The sequence below is a fragment of the Lepidochelys kempii genome, chromosome 1, assembly GCF_965140265.1.
Source record: "Lepidochelys kempii isolate rLepKem1 chromosome 1, rLepKem1.hap2, whole genome shotgun sequence".
NCBI lineage: Eukaryota > Metazoa > Chordata > Testudines > Cheloniidae > Lepidochelys > Lepidochelys kempii.
The window spans coordinates 133,444,137-133,468,728 of NC_133256.1; the positions used below are offsets into that span (position 1 = coordinate 133,444,137).

Here is a 24,592-nt window from a genome sequence, read left to right on the forward strand (position 1 = left end):
AGCAAGTTAGTGAATGTGCTGTTTAACACAATCTTGTTTTCATTGAGTGAATTTGAAGCAATTGTTCAAAAATAGCTGATCTTTATGTAAAGATTAGCTTGTTCTTTGTTCTAAGTCTTTTTGTATTTAGATCTCCTCCTTTCCTTTTTCACAAAAGGTGATGGTGAATACCTGTTTCACTAAACTTACCCATGATGGGGCATCAAGTGTTATTTCCCCATTCCTGTTCTGTGTCCTCTGAGAAAATTAGTTTTCTAAGGTTCTTTTCTTTTAACATTTTATCTTATTGAGGCTAGAAGCACACGCGCACACACAGAGAGAGAGAGAAAATGAACTTTCAAAGGATTATTTACATTGCTTGTACAGTATGAAGTTTCCAGTTGGCAAAAAAGTCAGAGCTTAAAATCTCATAATTTTCAGCTTTATAATATGAACCAAATGCTCTGACCTGTAACTAACTTAAAGAACATGTATTCCCTCATAACAATAAGTTTCTGGTTATGTAGGTGGTCGTAGTTATATCCTCTAAGTTCTGGAAACATTCTAATGAGAAAATAGTGTCTGAACTGGAAAAAGGATATTTTATGGATATTACTATAGTTATACTTGTCATGATTATATGTTTCTGAAAACAGAAAAAACAGCGACTATTAATGGCTTGTTTTCTTATGTTGTCAGTTTCCAAGCTGAAAACGGAGGTTTTGTGGCCTCATTAATTAACTTAAAATATTTTTTAATCTTCTTTGAACAATGTTTTTTTTAATCACTTAAGCAAGAAGCATAAACATTTTGTAAACCCCAAGGAATGTTTAGGCAGACAGTTTTTCTATTCTGTCTAACCTGTTTCCTATATCAAATGATAAATATTCCAAAGTTTCAAATGATAGGCAGTAAAAAGGTTGATACATTTATCAAAACTAGTTGATAAATATAAATACTGTAAAACAAACAAACAAACAAAAAAACCCAAACAACTCCTCTATGGAAAAGGTTTTAAAAACAGCTCGTCCCTGAATTGTTCAGTAAAATGAATTTCTCTTTCTGCTTTATTTTCATTTAGCTTTACAAATATTTGTGGAGAATGACTTGTCAGGAGATAGAATTAAGTAGGTGGTGAAAAATATGCCAAATGTCTAGATTCTTATCCAATAGTCAGATTTGCAGTATAAGTTTCATAGAGAAGATAAGTTTGCATGCAGTAATTATAGAACAAAAATCAGTAGGAACAAGTGCCTTTTTTGCTCCTTGCTCAGAGCTTGATACAAAAAGATTTACAAGGTCAGAGTCTTGGAAGTTAATATTCTACTTACAACAGATACCAACTATCACATGTGGTTATTAAACACATCACATTCAGTACATCTCTATTTGGTAACTTTCTGGTCTCTTGCAGACATAAATATATAGCATTTTGATATCAAGGCTTTGGTTCTGAAAGGCAATGGAGGTGGTGGTATGGAGATTGGGCAGGTATGGCAATATAAAGTGAGAATTGCGGATGTTTAACTAAAGAGTACAGGATTTGCCATAGTGGATGATTCTCTCATTCATCAAATCTGGGTATCCCACCTCTGCCAGTGGCCATTACTTCAGAGGAAATGCACACACTTAGTAGTTTATTGTGTGAAAGGGGAAAGAAGAAGAAAGTTCCCTCCTTACCCTTATGGATGATATGTTTATGCTTTGAAGCAAGAGACATTACCACACTTACTTAGCATGAATAGCTATGTGTCATTAATGGTAAACTAATCAGCTCTTTTAACAATTCATCTCCACCTCTTGACCTCCTCTACTGGTGAATTGCATAGGCTATGTGTACATGGTGGGAAGTATTTCCTTTTTCATTTGTCTTAAACTCAACAGGCATTAATGACATTGAGTTGATCTCTTGTTTTCAGATTATATTATAGTTCCCAGAAAATGAACTAATCTGTGTGTGGGGTGTTGAAATGTTTTTTACACAAGACTAAATAAAACCGTGTTAGTCAATTCAGTTTTTAAAATGACTCATTCACTGACATAACCATTAGCAGTCTAATTAAAGACACAGTACCTGCCTTTACGGATTCTGGAGTTGATCCTGTTATATATATAGTATCAACAAAAATAGCTTGTGTTTACCAAATGATATTAGTTATTACTGAACAGTCTTTTCCCCAGTTTCTTCTTTCAGCTGTTTAAGCTCACCTACCCCCAAATATACACTATTTCCTTCTCTTCATTGCCTTCTGATTTTCTAATACACTTTGCGACTTCCATTCTGCTCCATTTTATTTGCCCTTCATTTGGTTTTCACTCGGGAAGATTTATTCTGTTAAATCCCCCATTTCAATAATGTTATGTAATTGGGACAGCTTGTGAGTCAAGATTGCTTGGCAATCTTGGCTATGATTTAAGTTTGTCTGGTTTATCTAGCCTTCAAAGCCGCATCCACTGACAATGCTCTGCCCTTGCATCCTGGAAAACAGTGATCCCTCTAGAGCACCAACTAGCCCCGTTAAGACACGTGTTACATGGAAGTTGTTAGATAACTGGAATCCCAGCAAATAACTCAATGTTAGTTTTGTTTTGCCCATTTCTGAAGAAAGGGAGAGATTTTGGCCTTTTCTCCTTATATAGTTGTTTAATATCAGTCTCATGCTTCATTTTCTTTCTAAGAGCCCAGATTCACTGCTCACTTTGCCATAGTAGAAGGGTGGTGGTAAGGTTTAATTAATGTTTACACAGTTTTTTGGTATCCTTGAATGAAGGTAACTTCACTATTGAATTTCCATGTGATCTTTGAAAAAGTTTGGTACATAATGACAAAATTAAAATAGCTGCTGCTGGAGCCAAAAGTCTGCACAGATTTATTTCTAACTCTTCCCCTCATCTTCTCATTTATTTATTTTGGGGAACTAAGAGATGCCAAAATTTATGTGAAATGGTCTTAGGTTCAGGTGGTGGTCTTACCCTCCTCCAACCAAACTTTGCTCACATTTCATATAGGCAAAATCACGTCCTTCTTGGGGTTTCTTAATTAATAAGGTAAATAATACCTCTGATTCACCTGGCATTGGCCACTGTCGGAAGACAGGCGACTGGGCTGGATGGACCTTTGGTCTGACCCGGTATGGCCATTCTTATGTTCTTAATAGTGTAACTGAAATCCCAGCCAAAGCTTTCTCCCTAAGTTGACTGTTGCTGTGGTTCTGCCTGTAGGAACTCTCTGTCTCAGTGTGTAGCTTCTTTGGCCTACAGGGCCCCTACCACCTCCCCATATCCAGAATGGATTTAATGAGATGCATTTGGTACAAATTTTCAGTAGACAGCAGTCAGCAACTTTATGTAAGGGTCTAACATCTGCTGTCAGGGTGGTTCAACAGTAGAGCCATGCCCCATGATTTTGCATCTGCTTTCCAGTTTTGGTGGAATGCTTCTGATTGTAACAGCTCCATGGTTGGCAGCCTTCTCTCTCAGCCTTCTCTCCTGGGAATGTAAAATTTGCATTACATATGTAGATAACATGATCTGTTTTCTAAGCTGACAAGCTTAGTTTGACAGTTGATTTGATTCATTTACTGAATATGCTGCATTAAAAAACTTGATTTTTTTTATATGTATAAATGTACAGTAGAACCCCTTTGATCAGACCCTCCCTTAGCTGGCTCTCCGCATTTACCGAACAACCAGGGCTCCCGGGCCAGACACGGGTGATCTCTCCTGTGGCGACTAGCTGGCGCTGCAGCATCGCATTTTCCCATTCCCTGGTTTATCCAGAGTTTTGATTATCTGAGCTGGCCCTGGTCCCAATTAGACCTGGTCAACCAGGTTCTGCTGTATATAAAATTATAGCCCTTGAAAATAAACCTAAATTAATCTCCGTTGAACAAATGGAACATGTCATCTGTGCAGGGTGATTGTGTTTCTTTCACTCCTGGGTAAGGTCATCATAACTCATGCTTACAGTGTCAAAAGTTAAGGCTTTTTGATTATGTGAATAAACCTAATAAATCACCCTCCATGGTGGGATTCCTTATGTTCTGGTACACAGTGACTTATGTCTCATGTATGGTAGCAAATGCTATAAAATGTGACACAAATATTCAAACAGTGATCATGGTAACAATCAACTGAATGGAAAACTCATGTGTGTAACTGTCAGTAACTGACTTGGTTTGTGGATTTGCTTTTGTGATTGATAATTTTACTGGAAAACAATTTCGCTGCTAAATACCCAGGACATGGTTTTCAAAAGCAGAGAGTAATTTTGGATGCCCCACTTGAGATATCATCATAAAGGGGCTGGATTTTTATTTAATTCTTTTTTTTTTTTTTCCAGAAAGGGCTGAGCACGTGTCGTCTGAAAATCAGACCCTTTTAAGGTGGCTGACGTTGACCACGAAATCCCTAGTCAGTTTTGGAAATCTTGGCCCTACATTATAAATTTCTTGTTTGCCCTGAATTGTTATTCCAGATAATTATCAGATCTCATTTCAATTTTTTTTTGCAAAGGCATAACATTCCCACCCTGAAACACCTTGAAAATATGTACCATTTCCTTTATACCTCTGGTATTTAGACAGATGACTTGACTGTCCCATGTGTCCCTGTAGTAATGCTGATTGATTGCAGTGATACTTGGTGGTGACAGAAGAACTGATCACCTGCAGCTTGCCCAGCTTATTTCTGAATTTATCCAGGAATCTGCGCCACTGGATGGGAACCACATAAACATGCAGTGGCCCTTCTTTCTTTCATTCCATCTTAAAATGCCAGCAAAGCTCTAGAAGCACTTTGTCTGGAGTGTTTTGTTTGAAGTCTCCCTGTCAGTTATTTGGAAGGAATAATTCGAACAACTCATACACACTGCTAGGTTATAAGTTAACTGCAACCGCTTGGACATCAATGTGGAAAGCTCAATGAAAGCTTCCTGTCAATGTAGAGTGGTGACCAAAAAAGTAAACAAAATATTCTGATGTGTTAGGAATGGGATAGAAACTAATCCTGAAAATATTACAGTGCCATTATGTAAATTGCTTTTATACCCTCACCTGGAATGTTGTATTCAGTCTGGTCACCATGTTGCAAAAAAGATTTTAAATAGAAGGGTGACATGTTCCAAAAATTAGAGGCATGGAAAGACTTGCATATGATATGGGACTGAAAAGATTACGACTGTTCAGTTTAGAGAGGACATGAATAAGAGAGGACAGAGTAAATGAATAAAGGAGGTAAATGGGGAACTCTTATTTACACTTTCTAATAATAAAGAATGAGGGACATTCAGTGAAATTGAAAGGCAACATATTTAACTTGGATAGAAGGAAATAGCCTTACACAACTCACATATAACCTGTAGAACTCTTTGCCACAAGATACTAAGATAAGAGCTTAGTAGAAGTAAAAAATAAATAGATATTTATATTGATAATGGGAATATCCACAGTTACATTGGATAGGATAAAATGTGCAAGGGATATACATCCATACATAAATCCATATGCTTCAGGCCATAAGACAACCACTCACTGATCAGATTTGGGCAAAAACTTCCTCTGGGCAAAGACTATTTTTCATCCATCATGATTTCAGTTGTGATTGGCCATATTGTATGTGTTAGAGACAAAGGGGTGGAATAAGAATTGTTGAAGACATTTGCATTTTTTATTAATTACTTTATTCATTAGTTCATCATATTAATCAGTGCAAGGAGTTTGTAAGCCAACAACTGCTATCTATCTAGGTAGGTTGAAGGTTTTTTTAAATTACATTTTTTTGTATGCTGAGTGGTGCAGTATTTTATTTTTTAAAATATAAACTGTAATCAAAGGTTTATAAAAGTCTGTAGACTGACACACTGTGTGTGTGTCTAAACTTTGGTGACTAGTTTGAAAATTAAATTGAGATTTTTAAAAAATATCTCTATGGATTTTTGTATTATCTTTCTTTAGTGAACAAATGCTATAAAATTTTGAGAATCTGAAACTGGCACACTCGGTTGACAGGTGTTTGCTAATTGTTTAAAACAAAGAAACGGAATACCTTTTGGTTAAATACCTGCAGGATTTTTCTTACTGTAATGCAAACTTGCTTTTAATTTGGGAACTGTAACAAATTTTATATCAGATGAGGACATTCTAAAAATCATTCTGTCCATTCAAGGAAACTACTTTTTTTTTTAAATTCTTGCTTTGTAAACTCTTATCTGTTGTCCAGAGGAAGCCAGAGATTTGTATGTCCCCTCCCTTTCCCCACCTTTCTCAAATGCCCAGTAATCCAGTATCTCCAAAGATGTTTTTAATAGACTGGGCAGTTAACAGTTTCCCTAAAATAAAACCAGACAAAATATTTCTAATTCCAAATTTGACAGTGCTCCAAAGAACATAGCTGTCATAATATTTGACATCTTTTACCAAAACGAGTTAAGAAGACTACGCTGCTGGAAAATACGCCTCTTGGAAAATAGATCCCTAGAGCAGCACAACATTGTAATTGGAAAGTAAGCTACTATACAGTTATGTTTTTCTTCCCTGTCTGATTCTTTGATGCTAAAATCAGTACAAATAAATAATCCAGTTTCTTACTGCTCTAGAAGGCATTCTTAATTAAAAACAACCACCATAAAACTGATTGATTATTATTTTATAAACCATGAACATTTAGATCTTTTTGTTGATAAACAGAATTACCCAAATATGAGATTTTGATTTTATTGCTATTTTTTGTCTTTAGAAGTAATAGTGTTTGTAACATCAGCATGTGTTTACTGCTTGGTGGAACAATACTAAAATTTGCATTAGGCCAGTTGTAAAATATGAACTTGGGAGTTATTTGTTCATGTTCTTTCAAATTTGACATTAAGTCTATGTCATACGGTAGTAAGATTAGAAATGTCTCTTGCATGACCACTGGTGCCACTGCTAAAGCTCACAAGGCTGCTGAGCTGTGTGAGTGTAAGTCAGTCACTTCAAAAATGAAATACTTAATGTCCCTGTCATGGGGTGGCCACCACTCAAGTGCCCCCTTGTGGCCAGGGTGCCTCTCCAGTGCCCCATCCATATTTCCCCCTTCTTCAGGGCTTTTTAAAGAAAACTCACCGTCTTTCTCTTTCAGTAACATCCCTTCTTTGGGTCTGGTTTTCTTTATTTACAAAGTTCTAGAAAGCAAACACAAAAAGGAATTTCCCCAATCACTCAGAGTCCCCAAAAATCTGTCCCAGGGCATGGCTCCTACCTCAGATCCTGGGGGAACAGGAAAAGTTTCCTTCACAGACCCTCTCTTACCAGTCTGTAGCTTCCCTGCCCAGGCTGACTCCCTTGTGGCTTTTGCTTTCAGTTCTCTTATAAGGAACTAGCTGCTGGAGGTTCCTTTCCTGTGCCAGGTGTTTCTGGTTGGCTCATTGAGCAAGCCTGCTCCAGGCTTCAGGTCTCCTGCAGGCAGCTCCCTCACTCACTCTGCTCTCTCACCATGCCATTAAAGGATATTGCAAGTTCTTTTGCTGGAAAGAAACACTTAAAACCCATCTGTCAAGTACTCTATTTAAAACCCAGCAACCAATTTACCTTCATAAAACACGGTGAGAAGTGTTCTGTGGGTTATAAATATTTATTCTTCCTGCTGTTTTTTCACTTTGTCATAGAATGTTTTAAAACAAAAACTGTTAGCTACTCTGTCTGTCTGTCTAGGCTCTGCATGGTTACGTACTGTGTTTTTGCTAAAACAGTGGAGGCAACACAAATTAACAAATCTTATTGGTGAAGGTGTGAGAATGATATCAAGAAGACTGATAGGCAATCACGGAAGTCAACAAGTAAAGTCAGAATTGCTTGGACTCTTAGAAGCATGGGTGTCTGAAGCGTAAGAGGGAATGAGATTAGTGTTTGCCAAGGGAAAAGGACACTGTGTCTAAGGAGGAATTACAGTCAAAACTAGAAAAAGTAGTATACAGTACAATTCCAGTTCTCTGAATTCCCGTTATCTGAAACTAGTAGTTATTGAAATCCACAGTGCGTCCCCCATGCAGCCCTATGTTAGTTAATCACTTGCTAATAACTATAATAATGACTGAATCAGTTATTATAATAACAAACTTGAAAACCTGTCTCTTTCATCAACAGAAGGTGATCCAATAAAAGGTATTAACTCACCCACCTTGTCTCCAATATCCTGGGACCAACATGGCTACAACAACACCGCAAATGTTAATAACTTCTCAGTTAGCCTCTTTGTGCCTGTTAGTGCTAAGCAATGGCTTAGTATTTGTGTAGCAGTTTTGAAATTACCTTCAGATGGGGTTTGTCTACACTATTGGGGCTACAGCATCATAGCTGCAGTGCCATAGCAGTCCTGCAGTGACAGAAGAGGGTTTTCTGTTGCTGTAGGAACTCTTCCTCCCTGAGCAATGGTAGCTAGGTTGACGGAAGCAATCTTCTGTCAACCGAGCTGTGTCTACCCCAAGAGTAACGTCAGCATAGCTGCAGTGCTCGTGGGCAAGAATTTTTCATACCCCTGAGTGATGGTAGCTATGTCAATCGAGACTTAATCTTACTGAGGACTATATCAATGAACCTACAGCTCAAAGTAGCACTTCTGTTTATCTGAACAGCCAGTTGTCTGAAAGGTTTGGCTATCCCTCAGGCCATTGGGATAAATGGGAGTGTACTGTACTTGGCATTCTGCCTTTGAAATGAGACCAGGAGACTGAATCTCACCACAAATAATTGAAATTTAGTTTAAACTGGATTTAAACTTAGTCTTGTTTAGCTGCGATAGTGTCCTAGTGTTATTGGGTCTGCATATTGTACCACCCTCGATTCATGAGCAGGACTCCCACTGATACCTGTGGGCAGATCAAGAACAGTGAACAATCCTTTAAAGTGGAACTTAAATTTACTGCAGGTTTTTCAAATGTAATTTATTTAATGTAGAAGTTAGATTATATTTTAGGCCATGTAGTATTTTTGCTAAGACTTTCATTTTGATGAGGTACCAGCTTTGTGGAGAGCTTATTGTAAAACGAGCACTTGATTTGATTTGTATTCTTACATAAGTTCTGTGCATTATCTTAGTATATTCACTTCTAAGAACCATAGGCAGTAATTCAAGCTAACTTTATCTGGCAAATATTCTCTAGCAAGGGCATTGGTGATTAATATCTCTTACTTTGTAAATCAATCACTCACAACTGTGGTCTGTGTTTTGGGAGAAATACAAACCATTTCCTACCCAAACTAACCAGAATGTCAAGAATACAGTCTTCCCCTAGCAGTGTCTCTTGCATTTCAATATTGGCCTCGTTAGTTTATCCTAGGAGTACACTATATCAGAATGATATTTTGCACAGGATGGCTAATCAAAAAACAAACCCACAATCCTATTAGTCATTTGCATGTTTTGTTTTGCAGTTCTTTCTGTTTGTCGAGGTAGAAATCCAGAAATGTATGTCGGTAACTATTTGCTTTCTTACCCTAGATGTGCAGGTTATGATGTTATACTCATAGGCTTAACAAGCTTTTCTAGGAGAGTAAAGCAGAAATGTCATTTTGAAGTTACTCAGTTGAAGGCTCTTTGAAATAAGTTTAGAAGGCTCCAAGACTATTTTTGTGCTCTCTTTAATTTTTAAGGAAATGTATTGACGTGATCCTCTGATGGTGTTATTTATTAGTTGGAGGGAAGCCACAAGAAAATTGCCCCACAAGCCTGACACTACTTTAGGTGCAGAGATGTACCTGCCAAGGCACCAGAGTCCTGATTGGCACAGTTCCCAAATGAAAAAAATGTCTATCAGAAGCCTCGACCCCAGAGATAAAAGGCAAGTGACTTAACCCATTGCTTATGAATAGCTTTCCCTTTCTCAGAGACTTTTTATTTCCTGGATAATTTCATAAGGCTGAATTTGGAAAAGGTGTGCTTTCATTTCTGAGTCAGATTAACTTCCTGAGGGTGGGGAGATATGTTTCCCCAGAGCTGTGATCAGTGCAGGCATTGAATTGAAAGGTGCTACGCAAGGATAGCATTACAGTAGGGGTGACTCAGGTATGATGTGGGAGCCACATGTTTTCCAATAGTACTCCTAAAATGGTCCAGCACAATTCTCAAAGACTTTAGAATATTCCCATGTGCTGTCCTCCATAATAACTGCTCTCCTACAGTGTGAAAATCTCCTTCTGTCTGCTTCTGTTGCCATGTCCACGCCTGAAGGAGGAGATGGCTAAAGCACAAATCGGAAATAACAGCATGGATTTTTTTTTTCTGTAGAAGGGACTTTGGCTCTGGGAGACTTGCAATGAGCTGGCAAGCAAAATTTCAGTGGCTTGAGGAAGTGTGATGTGTCAGTGAGACAGAACAACACTCCCGGAATGCCTGTGCCCCAAAGCCTCAATTCTATACACACCCCGTCCACATGTCCAGAAAAGTTTGACCATTCTTGTATTATGGCAGTGTTACATTAATGAGGACAAATGGTGGTGACACCGGTTAAGTTCAGATCCTTTGGCAGTAAAATGCAGTGTGTCCTGCATGCAATATCATTGTGATGATGGGCATGCCTCAGAATAGATAAAATTTAATGTTATATGTTTATACCAAATTATGATACTTCTGTGCAAGTAATTTGATATTGAGTGTATCAAAGTAATAAAACACATTTTGTCTTATGAGGATTTATTGCTGTCAAGTTCAGTTGGATTAGAGAGAATGACTGATGGCCCGCAGTCTGGAGGATAATATTTACTACTGTTCGTTACTTCACATATAAGAGACGGTTAAGTGATTTGATTTTAATACTGCTTATGTGAAATCTGTAAAGGAACTCTGTAAAGGGAGTTGCATGGAACTGTAACATAAACATTCCCCAGTAGATGAGTACGTTTACCTCATCACAGTGCTGTACACATGTTTTCTTCAGCCACTGCCATTTTTTACTTGTCTGCTGTGCTGTTTGGGGTAGAAATGGGCAAATATATTCTTGCAAATAAAACTCAAATTTCCTTCTCTGATCTGCACCTTTTATTCACTTTTCCACTGACATTTGGCTGAATGAACTGTGTATTCACCAGAATGTTCTCAGAAAGCAAAAACCATTGCAAGTGCTCGCATATGCATAACATGAATAAATATGCACATCAGAAATGAACCCACAACCTTTTAGAATGCTCTTTGCAAATTGGAATGGGGAAGAGGGAGATTTTGGGAGAGGAGCAGGAGGGAAAAATAAATGAAATGTTCAGCAAAGGGTTAGGATGGGTTGTATAGAGCGCTGTCATCTCCAGGAGAATTGGCAGAAGGGTCCCTTCCTTGGCAGGATATTCCTGGTCACCTGGCTGGGTTCCTGTAGTGCAGCCAGGCAATGAGGTGGGTGAAGCACTGCCCTGGCGCATATTCCCTTTGGAACTCTCTTTCAAGATGGCATCAAGAGATTTTTGCTCTGCTGCATCTTTATTATATAGATTCTTATTCTGTGCCTTCCAGTCGTGCATTAAGCAACATGACTAACGTCTGTCACATGTTTGTTTTCTCACCCTTTTCACATGTCAAGAAGTGTGTGCAGTGCAGTTGGGTATTTTGGGGTTTTACGCGCACACGTGCACATGTTGTCATGGGTCTATGTTAGAGAAGGCAAGGTCAAAGAAATGTGCCTTGCAGTGGGAGGGGAAGGTGGTGAGCTTTGTGATGGTCTATAGTTCCTGTGGAAGTTCATTTCAGAGTCTCAGATTGGCACCTGAGAAAGCTGTCTTCTGTACAGAGAAGTTTTACCCCTATTTTAGAGAGTTCCATTGTGCCAGAGGAGCAAAGCTGTTGACCACAGTCTTCGTCCTGGAGCTTTAGTTGATCTTTTAGATATCCTTGGCCTGGCCCAAGCCAAGTCCAAGACTTTGAATTTGATATGAAATTTTGTGGGAAGCCAGTGAAGAGAGTGGAGGAAAAGTTTGAAGTGCTCACCCTAGCCCATAATTAATAAATAAATAAAAAACTGGCATATCTGAAAATGGAAGTTTATGCTCCGAGAAGGCCCAATTTACTGTACACAGGATCATGATAAAAAAAACAATGGGGAAAGGGCACCAACGACAGAGGAAGACACCAGGAAGGATATGCGGGGGGCCAGTGTAATGTATGCACAAAACTCACAGGTTTACGTGGATTGGGGTGATCAGAGCACAAGTAGCAATATCTCTTTGACATGTATGGCGGCTACAAGCGTGAAAAGGTAGAAACTTGGGGTCAGGACTGAAGGATTAAGACAGGTGGAGAAGAAACAGCAAAGAGAGTGCAAGTGATAAGAGATGGAAGAAAATGACAGAGGGGGAGAAAATTTAAATAATTTATGCCTAATGAAGAATGCATTGCTTTTGTCTTATTTATAGTCACACCAGCAGCTCTTTTAAGCTAATTACTGTAAATCACATCAGTTGCACCATAACATACCAAATTGCTTCAACTTTTCCAAACTTTTTCTGGGAGATCTTGCCTTAGTAGTATTCTTCAGAAGAACAATGGGGTGAGGTAGCTTGTTCAAACAAATTCTTTTATTGCCACTTTAAAAATGAAATGTTGGCAACTTGGAGGTAGGAAGAGTAATTATGTCTTTATAATTCTGGGTGACATCACCTTTTTATTCTGGAGAAAAAAATTGAAATTAGCATGAAACAGCAAAGCAGAAGTGTGGACTGTGCTGTGGTGATCAGAGTCTTCTGTATCACTACCTCATGGCTGTTTCTTTGTGGATGTGGTGACAGTGCAGGGCTATTCCAGATGGATACAAACCATTAAACAGTGTGAAACAGATGGGTTGAGAGGAAAAGTGTGTGTGTGTGTGTAAGGGGGTGGGGTGAATGAGGAAGATGAGACTCATTTTGCACTTAAAAATAAAAGCAACCCTCAGTTTATGGGGCCTAGAGGGCCCCTAGAGCTCTGCTTAAATTGTTCTTTTGAATCCAGGAATGGGCTTCTCAAGAGTAACCTGGACGGAGAGCAGGGGGACCCTGAGGAGAGAGGGTCAAGGTCCACAAGCATGAGCAAAGGCTTCAACCCTGGTAGATCTGTTCGCTCATGGGGGCTGTAAGTCAGAGATTTTTACTTTAATCATGTGTATGTATATGTAAGTGCTTTGTGTGTCTGTGCATAGTATATATGTAGATATATATGTAGTCAATACACAGGATGGTAAACAGATCTATTTAATTATTTTGCCATGTTTTTATCATATTCTTGGTAAATTCCTTTGAACTAAAACATTTCTATAAACTGTACTGAAGTATTTTGTGAATACTTTTGACATGTAGTGTAAATGTCTTGGGAGGCACTAGTGACTTACCATGAGTTAACTGATGGTCAGTTATCTTAAGGGAGCTAACACGTTTGTAAAGGCTATTATGGACGCTCTCCAAATGTTTGTTCCAGGGTACAAATGTTTGTGGTTTACTAGGAGAAACAATATATGTTTGTCTTCTGGCACAAAGACTTGGGGAGTGTTCATAGCCTTTGTTCATAGCCTTTGCAGCGGCATTCCCTCCCTCTAGATATTTGGCAGTCTGGGGCACACAAGCTGGTATTGGCTTCTCAAGCGCTTGATCCTCCTTTTTTGAGTGTTTTCACCTTTCTTTACCGGCACATTTTCCCTTTCTCCTCCCATCACCATGACTTAGCTGCACATTTTTGTGACATTCTCTATTATATCATGACATTAAGCAAATAAACACATAACATTGGTGGGTGGGTGTGTGGGTGGGTGGGGGAGTGGTGGTGGTGGTGGTGGAGGAATGAAGACAAATTTCTCTTGTCCGACTGTCTCTTTCTTTGTATTTTTTTATCCTGTGTTGAAATGATGAGGAACAACAAGGAATTTCTGTGGAAAGTCTATTGTAGTTTCAGTTCCATCAGCCATTACTTAAGTGACCTTCTATCATGTTTATTTTCTTACTGAATTGTAAGATTTGTTTTTTCATATACAGCTAAAATAATCAATAAAATACTATAAATTTGCTACTGTTTATGTTCTAGCAGATCATATTCGTGTAAAAATATTGCTTGGTTTTGCAATTAAAACACAAATGTCACATCCTCTCACGTTAGCAAATTTTCTTTTAAGATTTATTTATGCTAAAGTGATATGAAGTATAAAAGCCTTGTTGAAAGTTACTAGCAGACTAAAATTGTAGCTGGGTCTTAGCAGAAATGAACGCTTCTATGGTGTTAACGTAATATTACAGATCATTTCTAACGAAACAACATTTGTGTAATACCATCAGCGACCTTTGTATCTAATTTAAAGAAAATTTGTACGGCTATGAAATGGAAGCTCTCGTATTATTTAATACAATGAAACATAATTTTGTTCTTTTTCTGTCGTTTCATCCACAGACCATGTGCGTTTGGCATGGATCGTGAAAATAAGAGAAATTAGAAGATAGTCAGTGTGTTATTTCATAGGTTAATTTTGCCCATCTCCCTACTTCATTCTGTGTTAAAACTGAGGCTCTTGAAAACACTTGGTGCCTCATCCACTGAACTCAGTAGGCCTTTCACCAGGCCTTTAAAATGGGAAAAGAGGGTAAACCTAGAAATTAAATAATGGTAGCTGCAAGATTTTCAGATGTACATTATGCTGGGAGAGAGGTCAGAATTAAAATGGATGCCTCTTCCTTCAGTAACACAGCTACTAGGGGATGGATTTTCTTTTAAGCATTGCCAATTACATGAAAAACACACATTCAATATTCCACAGTTCTGTTCAATTAAAACTTGAATTCTGATTAATGGACACTGGACTATTTCCACACATAATGTAGTATTTTGGAGCAAAGATTTTGTATAAATAAGTCTTCTGAATCGAACAACCTTTGCAATTTAGCAGTTTCATATTGATTATGTGCTAGATTTTATTGCATAATATTTGAATATAGTGTATGGATGGTAGAATTTTTCCTTCTACAAAGAGCCACTGGAACATTTAAGCACACTTTTTAAAGACCTAGCTTTTATTTAACTGTTACACACTGTATTTTTTCTTTCTTTCTCTGTATTTTAGAGTTCCATGGTACATGCAAGTAATTAAAAAGCTTTGTGTTCTATCATCATTCTCCTTTTTCTTGATTCGTTCAGTGATGCTCCTATGCATTGGCTTACTTATCAAAGCCCCTGTTTATCAAAATAATTAGTCGTGTGCTTGAGTGCTTCACTGAACTGGGGCTGAAATATTGTGTGTGTGTGTGTAGAGGAATGGGGCATGATGAGTAATAGGCTGATTACGGCCCTGATCCTGCAACCACACAGATGCGCAACTTCATCATTATCATCATTATAGCAAATCCCAAAGGGATGTGGTCTCTTTGTAGATTGAGCACCACCTAGATTGACCTTTGGTTAGATCCTTAAGGTGGTCTGTTTCCATATATTCACTTTATGTCCATCACTGGCAATCTTGTCATGCCACCAAAGCTTTTGGCAACCTTGTGATTGCTGGCTGTGCAGATTCATTCCTTGGTACATTAGCTTTGGAATTTGTTGGTCCTCCATTCTAATAATATATCCATACCAAGAAAGCCACCAACTCTGAATACATGCTGATTGTTGCTCGATTTTATGGGTGATTAATAATATTGTTTAGATAATATGGGTCATAGACTCGCCAGTTAATCTGATTGGAAGATAAGGTTTTTGACCCAGAATCGGGGTACACAGAATTTTCAGGGACCTTTGGGATGTCTGACAAAGAAACTCACACTGAGAACAAAAGGCAGCTTTAAGCCTTTTATTGAGATAAATGAGCAGTAATGGAATAGCTATCAAATAATCAATTACAAAAGCAGTAATAATGTTCTAGCAGTACAGGTGGTATTATATACTATCAGGTTTCTCAATTAATGTATTCTCACCCTTTCTTGACAACCTGGTGATCAGAGAAAGGACCAGCCTTGCCTCTGGCCTGCCAAGAGACTTCGATGGTCCAGATTCCTCAAGTCTTGAGTGAGAGGTGAAGAACTCAGAAGAAGCTAGAGCTAAAAGCTATAGAAAGACTATGGAAGCTAACTTAGAGTTTACTTAAAAAACTAAGAATTAAGAACTAACAATGAACTAGCTAAAACTACCCAATATGGTGAGTTTCCCCTATTATAGGGCCTGAGCCCTAAGTGCCCTCCTTCCATGTCCAAACAACTTCCTGACCCATGAAAATGTTAGGGTACACTTACTCTGTAGGCTGGCGTGTTCGTGCATATGAATGACATATTTGTAACTATTAGAGACTATTAGCTCACCCTTGCCTCTGTTATGTCTGTTCTAGCGGGTTGTTTCCATGTTCTTTGTGGTGTACCTGCTAAGTCTGAAAAAGGCCATGAACTTGGGTGGCCTTAACCACCACCATGTTTTAGTTTGCCCACTTATCTTTGTGAAAGGTCACACACATATATACTGTATACTTAAGCTCATCACCACCCATGGTTCTGTAGACCCACAGCTTTGTGGCAGGTTTGATGTCACAGTATCTCCACAGAGGCCACTGAAGGGTCCGAAACATAGCAGTAACTGCTAATATATGTGTCCACATCTTTCAGACACCCTCCAACACAGTCTGTGGTGCCGCTGAAGTATTTGACTGTTGTCATGTGCTCAGTGTCCCATCCAGACAGGTTAATACTGAGCTGACTGTAATCTGGAGCTGGAGGCTGCTAGATGATAATGACCAGAGGTGTAATTTTATCTGGATTAATAACCAGACCAATGCACGCTGCTTCTTGTCTGACCAGATAGTTGCAGCAATTTACCAAACTGAGCCAACAACACAATATCATCGGCGTATGCAAGATCTCGAAGCAGAATGTTGTCCAGCTCCGTGCCACTGAGAGCTGCCTTTTCAAGTTTATCCATCAAGCGATCAATGTCAGTATTAAGCAGTGATGGTGATAGAACACAGCCTTGCTAAGCTCCTGTGGAAATAGGAAACCATGTTGTGTATCTGCCATTGATTTGAATCTAGCTAAACTTCATGCACATGAGTAATTACTCTGAACTCAAAGGAATGCTGCACTTACATAAATGTTTGCAGGATTGTGGCCTAAAAAGGAAAGCTTTTACTGTATTAAAACCCAAACATTTTAGTAGTCATCAGAACTGAAAATATGAAAAAAGTACATGGTTTTTGCGAAGTATTGCAAGCAGTTCCATTGGCTTCTGTTGCCTTTGGTGTGCAGGGTTTTTTGTCTCTTCTGACTTTATGCTGCTTGTTTACTTGTTGCATTTCTCTGTTTGGACAATGAAAATACTAGGTATTTTCAATTTATTTCTAATCTCTTGTACTTTTTTTGCTGTCACAATGTTGCACTACTTGGATTGAGTTTTATTTTTATTTTTAATTCTTTAAAAACCTTGTTTCCCCCTTGGAAATTTTTAAACCTGTAATTGGATTTAGGTTTTGATATAGCTTACTTTAGCTAAAGCTACATTTTTCGTCCAAATTTGAGGTGCCATTGTCATTTTAAAAATGCCTGCGTCTGAAATCAGTCCAGGTAATCAGACATACCTTTCAACAATGTTATGTTACAGCTGTGATTGCTTTTTGCTTCAAATTTTGTATAAGAAATTGGTAATTTATAATGGTCTTGAATTTATTTTAATGAGAAAAACTAAGTTGCAAACATGGGATCTGCTCCTACAAATAGTTAATTATCAGAGTGCTTACTACCAGGATTAATCATATCTCAAGGGAAATACAGCTCAATAGTAGCCTGGTTATCTTATTTTACTAATATATTTTTATATAGATCATGTAAAAAACCAGCGAAACAAAAAATAAATAAATAAACCCAACTCTAAATTAAAATAACATTAAAATTGAAAAGTTAGGAACTGTTTGAACTAACATGCCCCTACACCATTAATTCAGTTCCCTTGTGTGTACACATTATGAAATAGTCCTTAATTACGTGATCCCGTACTTCACTCAGTTCAGGTTGGATGGTGCTCACTGAATGGGCAACTGTTCAACATTTTCTTTTCTTCTCATTGTTCTGTGTGTGGACAGTTGACTGTGCACTATCCAAACCCTGCACTGAATACAGAATAATTAATGTCTTCCTGGCTGTTTCTGTGGTGTTCTCACCATGCTATCTGAGTGCTTCACAAACACTTATCGATTTATCTTCACTCCTCTGTGATACTTGTAGAGGGTATTATTATCCTTATTTTACAGATGAGGAACTGAGAGATGAGAGAAATTAAAGCCAAGATTGTAATGAGTCTATTAATTTTTGGTGTCCAACTTGAAACAGGACCTGATTTTTTTCCGAGAGCTCAGCATTTTTATAGCATTTTATACGTTCAATGTGCATCTCCCATTGACTTGGTTTGCAGTTGTGAGCACTTAGTACTTCTGCAAATCTGGCCCCAGGTGTTTCAAGTCAGACACCTAGAAAATGAGGAACACACAATTAGTGACCACCTGTGAACATTTTGGTTTAAGTGACTTGCCCAGAATCACATAAGAACTCCGGGGCAGAGACTGGGATAAAATCCAGTTCTCCAGACCAGCATTCAGCTGCTACACTACAAAACCATCCTTTCTCTTCCTGCAGTTCCCTTCCTCATTCATTACAAGCCTCCTAACTTCTGCAACAAATGAGGCTGTGGTCCTGCAAACAACAGCATCCTTTATTACAAGGTCTTGATTCATTCCCTGAGCACTATCCATTCTGTGCTCTAAATGATGCAGGATGGTGAGTATGTAGTATCTGATCATAATGTATATGTACAGTGGGGTCATGGTGAAGTTGCACTGGCAATCTTAATTCTGGATTTTTCTAACTTTTGAGTGCTTGTTTTGGCAACCTTGATTTTGCATAAAAAATGTTCTTTTAATGTTCTTCTTTTTTTATGTAATTTCCTAATATTTAAAAAACAAACAAAATCCTGAAAGAACAAATTCCATCACATAGAACAACTACACTGATCCCCACATTAGTCATCATCAGCACTGGGACCAATAGGTTTACTGCACAGACCCTAACTACTTGAGCTAATGGAGTAACTGACAGCAGTAGCAGGCTCTTAGCTTCTGGATGAGCTGCTGTAGGGGGATGAGACACACACTTTGCCAGTGAGTTTGACACACATTTTCTGACAGCTGAGGAATGTTGGGTTCAGTTCCAGATTCTGGAGAAGAATGTGTTTAGTGGTTATAGATCCTTATGCACCATTATCCTCTGCCCTTATCTATCCCCTCTCTCCTCCACTGCTCCCCTCCATTCTGCTCCCTACCCCTCTGCATTTGAGTTAGGCTGCTTCCTCCATCTTCTCCTCACTCTCTTGGTCCTGTGCTTTCAATATCCCTGCTCTTAATTCCAATGCTTGGCACCACAGCAGCCTTTAGCAGACAGGAGGGGCAATTACAAGTAAACTCTCTGATCAGCCTCTGCAACCTTGGGATGGAACGTGCTCAGTTGTTCCATAGGGATGCACATGGTTAATTTGTTGGTATATAGCAGATATGTGGGGATGGAGCATGCTTTGCACAGACAGAATCACTGGAGAATAATACTGATAACTTGTAACAAACCTAACATGGGCTACAGCATTTTTTTTTTAATAATTTTTTTGTAGGGGTTATGACTTGACCAAATCTGGGTGGATTTTCATAGGGATGGCAAAAGGCACATACCTGACACTAGGATGTCAAAATCCTTGTCAAACTCCCAAGTCCCTGCTGTGAAGCATGGAAGTGCTCAAGCTTCTCAGTGAAATGATTAACCCACACTAAAAAATTCTTCCAAACAACATAATTTTACCTCTCCTCGTTCTCACAAATGGCCCAGAAATGTTTTAGCTGACACTTTCCATAACAATTCAGTTTGAGACAAACACATAGCATGGAAAATTTCAGACCGAACTCTTAAAAGTTTGGCAAAGATTTAAGTAGCTGAGAACAATGTCATAATGGGAAGTATTATGGAATAGCCAAATCAACGTCACCTTTAATTAATCTAACAAATTAGTGGGACATCTGTCTCTTGGATTTTCATGTTAAAATAGCATCACTCAACTTTCAGGACCTGTAGAATCTCTGCATGTCAATGTTTGAACTCTGACATTTCATCCTTAGATGATACTGCATTATTATATAGTGCATTGTCGTGCCTTCTGGAGCCACCTATGTGAATAGATGATATTCTGTGTACCAGTTTCATCCATAATGAGGTGTTGTTTTTTTTTAAATAACAGTGACCATATCCTTCCCCAGAGAGAGAAATAAATAAATAAATATGTGGCAAATAGATTCTGTAAAGTGGAACGAATATGATCCATGCTGAACTTTACTGTGACATCTCAGATGTTGTTGTCCATTCATATTCAGATTATAAACTCCTCGTAGTAATGTGAGTTATAAAACCAACCTGTAGAACAAAGATGATTGTAAACTAACATTGGGTTCTAGTGATGTTGCAAATGTCTTGGACTTAGTGTTTCTGATATATAATGTTGGCATGCCAAACATCATCATAATAAATAGTGTCATACAGATAGTATAACAGTTTTGTTATAGGTGGGCCCTCAAATCTGCAGCAAGCTCCCTCCTCCACTTTTCCCCTTGGTCTGATATAGCCCTGGTTCATTGGTCCTTAGGGCATGCTGGAAGATGCATCTGTTTGGACAGGGTGCTTTGGAGAGCAGATTCGGATGGGGTTAGATCTGGAGGGACTAGGAAGGGAGATCTGTTGTCCATTTAATTTTGTTTTTGTAATTTTCAGGCAGGGGCATTTCCTTTTTACAACTCTAAAAAAATATAAATCCATTGTTGAGCTGGAGCCAAATTCTCTCCTTGCATGTATGTGCTATGTGAAGTCAATGGGAACCTTATATGTTTTATCTCATGCCAGCATTTTGGGCCAGCTATTCACCATTCCTTTGGTTCAGTTGGGTGCAAGTGACAATTTGTAGAAAAACTGAGTCTGGACGAATAAAAGAGATGGTGAGAGTTGTTACTGGAGTAACCTGTCAAGCAAAGAGGACTGGTATCATGTATGAATCCAGTCCAGGTCATGCAATTGACGTACCACAGATAGGATTAAATGCCAGCATGGAAGCTAGTGGCACCTGTACTACAGTGCAGTACAGATAAATCTGAAGTGGGGGTGTGGAAAGGGGAAACGGAGCCTCGCCCTCCCCACCCCCGCACAGAAATATTTGCTGCCTCCACACACAATAACCGCACCTACTGGCAGAGTTGGAAAATGGGTCATGGTGGGGATGGAGGAGCAGATCTAATCGCATCCTTTCTCAGCTGCCCCGAACGTAGTCCCTGGAACCAGTACTGACCCTTCCAGACTCGCCTACAGCTTAAATATACCCTCTCCCAGAACTCCATCCCTGTGGATGTTCTGGGTTCACAGGTTAACTCTTTAAGGGCATGTGATAGGTGCAACACACAGAATGAATTTTAACACACCATTGCTCTTAACTGCATATGAAATACACAGATATAAACAAAACTAAAAAATCCCACACACATTTTTACCACTCTAAGGCTTCTTTGGGCTGGGGTTAGAGTCCTCTGGGGTTATCCAGGGTCCTTCTGCTGTAACACATAGCTTGTCTTAATCATGGAGCCTCTCTCTCTCCTTCAGGTCAGCTTGCTTTGAGCATGGTCAGCTTGCTCCTTCAGCTAATTTGAGCATCCCCTGCTAGAAAAACATGTTTCTTTCCTTGTCTCCTGCCCAAAGCTTCCCGAGTCTCTCTGAGTTTGTTTCACTACCACACCTGATTCCTTTGACCTGCTGCTGGTAATTCTCCAGTCTCCAAACCCCAGCCTCCTGCAGACTAGCTGGAGGAAGTGGCTTCTCCCAACTCCAGCCAGCCTCCTTAGTAAACCAATTAATTGGTCAGAGTAGCTGCTAAGGTTAACTAGTGTCAATTATATCTAGTCTGGGAGAGAGATGCTTACAGACTTGTCAGCAAAGGTGAAAGCACATAGACATAGAGACATTCCACGATACAGCAATTTTCCTAAAAGCAACTTCACAATGTCACTGAGAATTCGTAAGTTCCTCTACCTCACACAGTAACAGAAATAGTGAACTGTTTTTTCTCTTTCTCTCTCACCCTGGTCACACAGCTGCATTAATCCTGAATTTTACCTAATGCCAAAAATTAAAGCTTAACATTTTTTCCTGCATGATGCTTTATTATTTTATATATACCTTTGCTCATTTGAATTGTGCCTGGAAACCCCCTGGAAACATTCTTTTCCATATTGCTAATACTTTGACAGAGACAGTTTTTGTCTCAGAGAACAGTCTTGCATTAAAGTCTCAATTAGCAACCAGATTCCATTGTGAAATACATCAGTATAAATTAATGTCATATTGTGCTACGCTATGTTTGCCACCTGTTCAGAGCTTGCTATCTCTGGTTCCTAACCTAGACCACTGTGTTTTAGCAGTGCAAGCTTCACAGTTTCCTATGCAAATAGGTTTGTTCCAGACACACAGTATAACAATGTCATTTTAAGCCACTGGGAAAAAAGAGAAAAATGAGTGAAGGAAGACAAATGTCAGAGTAACTTGAGGCCAAAAAATGAGCTTTGAAACTGTTATTGAGGTAATTCTGCAAAGAAAAGTCTGTCTCTTTTGAACTCCTGTATTCTGAGCCTGTCATGTTGCACCAGTACTTGAGATATGAATATGCAATTGAGACACTGTGCTTCATCATTAACAGTCTTGATGCAGACTTCAGTAGCATTAGGCCTTAGGTGAATTAAGTCAGTAGAATATTTATTATTCATTTCAAGGCTGCAGAATCAGGTCCCAAACCAGTGACATATTTAGCTGTTCCACAGAACATTAAAAAAGGCTATTTAGTCCATACCAGAAGCAGCAACCTCCCTGTTCTCAGTCCCTCAACCCTGCTTACATGCACAAGAAAATTAAATAAATCAGATTTAGTTAATCTGAATCAATTTGTCAACTCTTTATGTACTCAGATTTGAAAGCTCCGGATTAACATACCAAGGGAACAAATATATCAAAAAAATTGTTACCACTTCACTCTTTTTTACACCTACTGACATACATTCCAACACATGTACTCTACTAGATAGCAGTTGTATGTATAAGGTCTTGCTGTACATGTAATGAACACACGATAGAATCTGATTGATTAAGAAACAGATGGTGCACATTTTTTCTAGAGATCTTTGATACATCAGTCAGGATGTGGATTACACACAGAAAATATATTGGCACAGAAAAGAAGAGGCAATTTGGCAGGGTCGACACAAATGCAGATTAAAGTGTGCAAGCTCTACTGCATATGAGAACCAGAATAAATAACTCATTCATGTTCACCGAACAGACCCCAAGAGCTATAACTGGAATGTATGTGGATCCTTACATAATACATGGTAGCACCCATCTTTTGGCAGGAGGCTGATTAGTTATACCCTTCATTTTCAAATAATTATCTTTTTTGTGATGAAATACTGGGATGAGGAGGAGAGTAGGAGGAAGTCTTATAGATTTTAAAAGTTGCAAGAAAATGTGAAATCTCAGTGCTGTGCAATATCTATTTTCCCTTAAACCACTAGAAAAAGGGGCCTGTGTCTCCTTGTCTGTAGGAGAAAACAGAGCAATCGTAATGATTAGTGAGCACATTTATAGACTGGAGTAAAAAGACACACATGGTCTGAGTAAATTTTTTGGCATCTACTTTACAGGATATAAAAGTTAGACTATCTCCTGCTTTGGAGTTCCCCTTTTTTGTATTTCAGAGCAGTGTGTGATTAAGGTCTGTCACTTTACCCAGGCAGAGATAAGGAACAATATACCACAACAACAAGTCATTTGCGTAGTGAAAGAATGTGCCTGAGCTCTCAAAGTAAGATTCACACAAGAATCCTGAAACAATTGGAACGTTTTCATGCTGCACAAAGGTTGTAATTAAAAATAAAGCCTTTTCCTTAAACCCTTTACTCCTCTCAATTAATTCTACCAGTGTCCTTCTGCCCAGAAACTAATGCACACTCAGTAGCTCTGTGACAATTTGGGGAATCGGTCTGTACAACACGATTACACAGGAATGCTGAAAATGACTTTGTAATGAACTATTCTCGTTTTGAGGGAGATCAATCCTAGAGATGACCATAGAAACCTTTTAGGGAACAAAGGTTTCCTCATTCCAGAGTGGGCTTGTTGCATGGTAGAGGTGAGCCCAAAATGAAACCTTGCCTCTGCTTTACCTCTGAAAAAATTTAACAGCCAAACTGCAGGTTGTGCCGATCTCTTTTCCTTATGATTTATTTTCCAGTGTTCTGTCCAGTCTTGATTTGAATGTCCCAAGCCCTTGTGCTACAGCCACTTTCCTTTGGATGCTATTATACCATCTAATTTAGATATCACTGTCCCACCTTTATGTCCTCCCATTTCTCTTCATATTGTGGGATTTACACACTTCAGATAATTTTAGTCTAATTGCTGCATTCTTTGTATGAAAGGAGTTGCTGTATACCTAATGGAACAATTTCCTGCCAAGCAATCGGGAAACAATTTAGATTCAGAGGTCAGTTCTGTTTTCTTCTGCCTTATCTCTTGGCAGAGGTATGCACATGGTACAGGTGGTGGTAAGA

The 24,592-nt window shown here is 38.7% G+C and overlaps 1 protein-coding gene across 3 annotated transcripts in view; it reads left to right on the plus strand.

Moving 5' to 3' along the window:
• Positions 1-24,592, plus strand: part of FRMPD4 (FERM and PDZ domain containing 4) — a 447,791-nt gene that overhangs the window by 13,118 nt on the left and 410,081 nt on the right. For 2 of the 3 annotated variants that reach the window (XM_073354864.1, XM_073354914.1), the window contains exon 2: positions 12,922-13,041. The exons of the other annotated variant lie outside the window; for it this stretch is intronic. In XM_073354864.1, the coding sequence (XP_073210965.1) occupies positions 12,922-13,041 (120 nt within the window). The remainder of the gene's footprint in view (positions 1-12,921; positions 13,042-24,592) is intronic. 3 annotated transcript variants of the gene reach the window in all.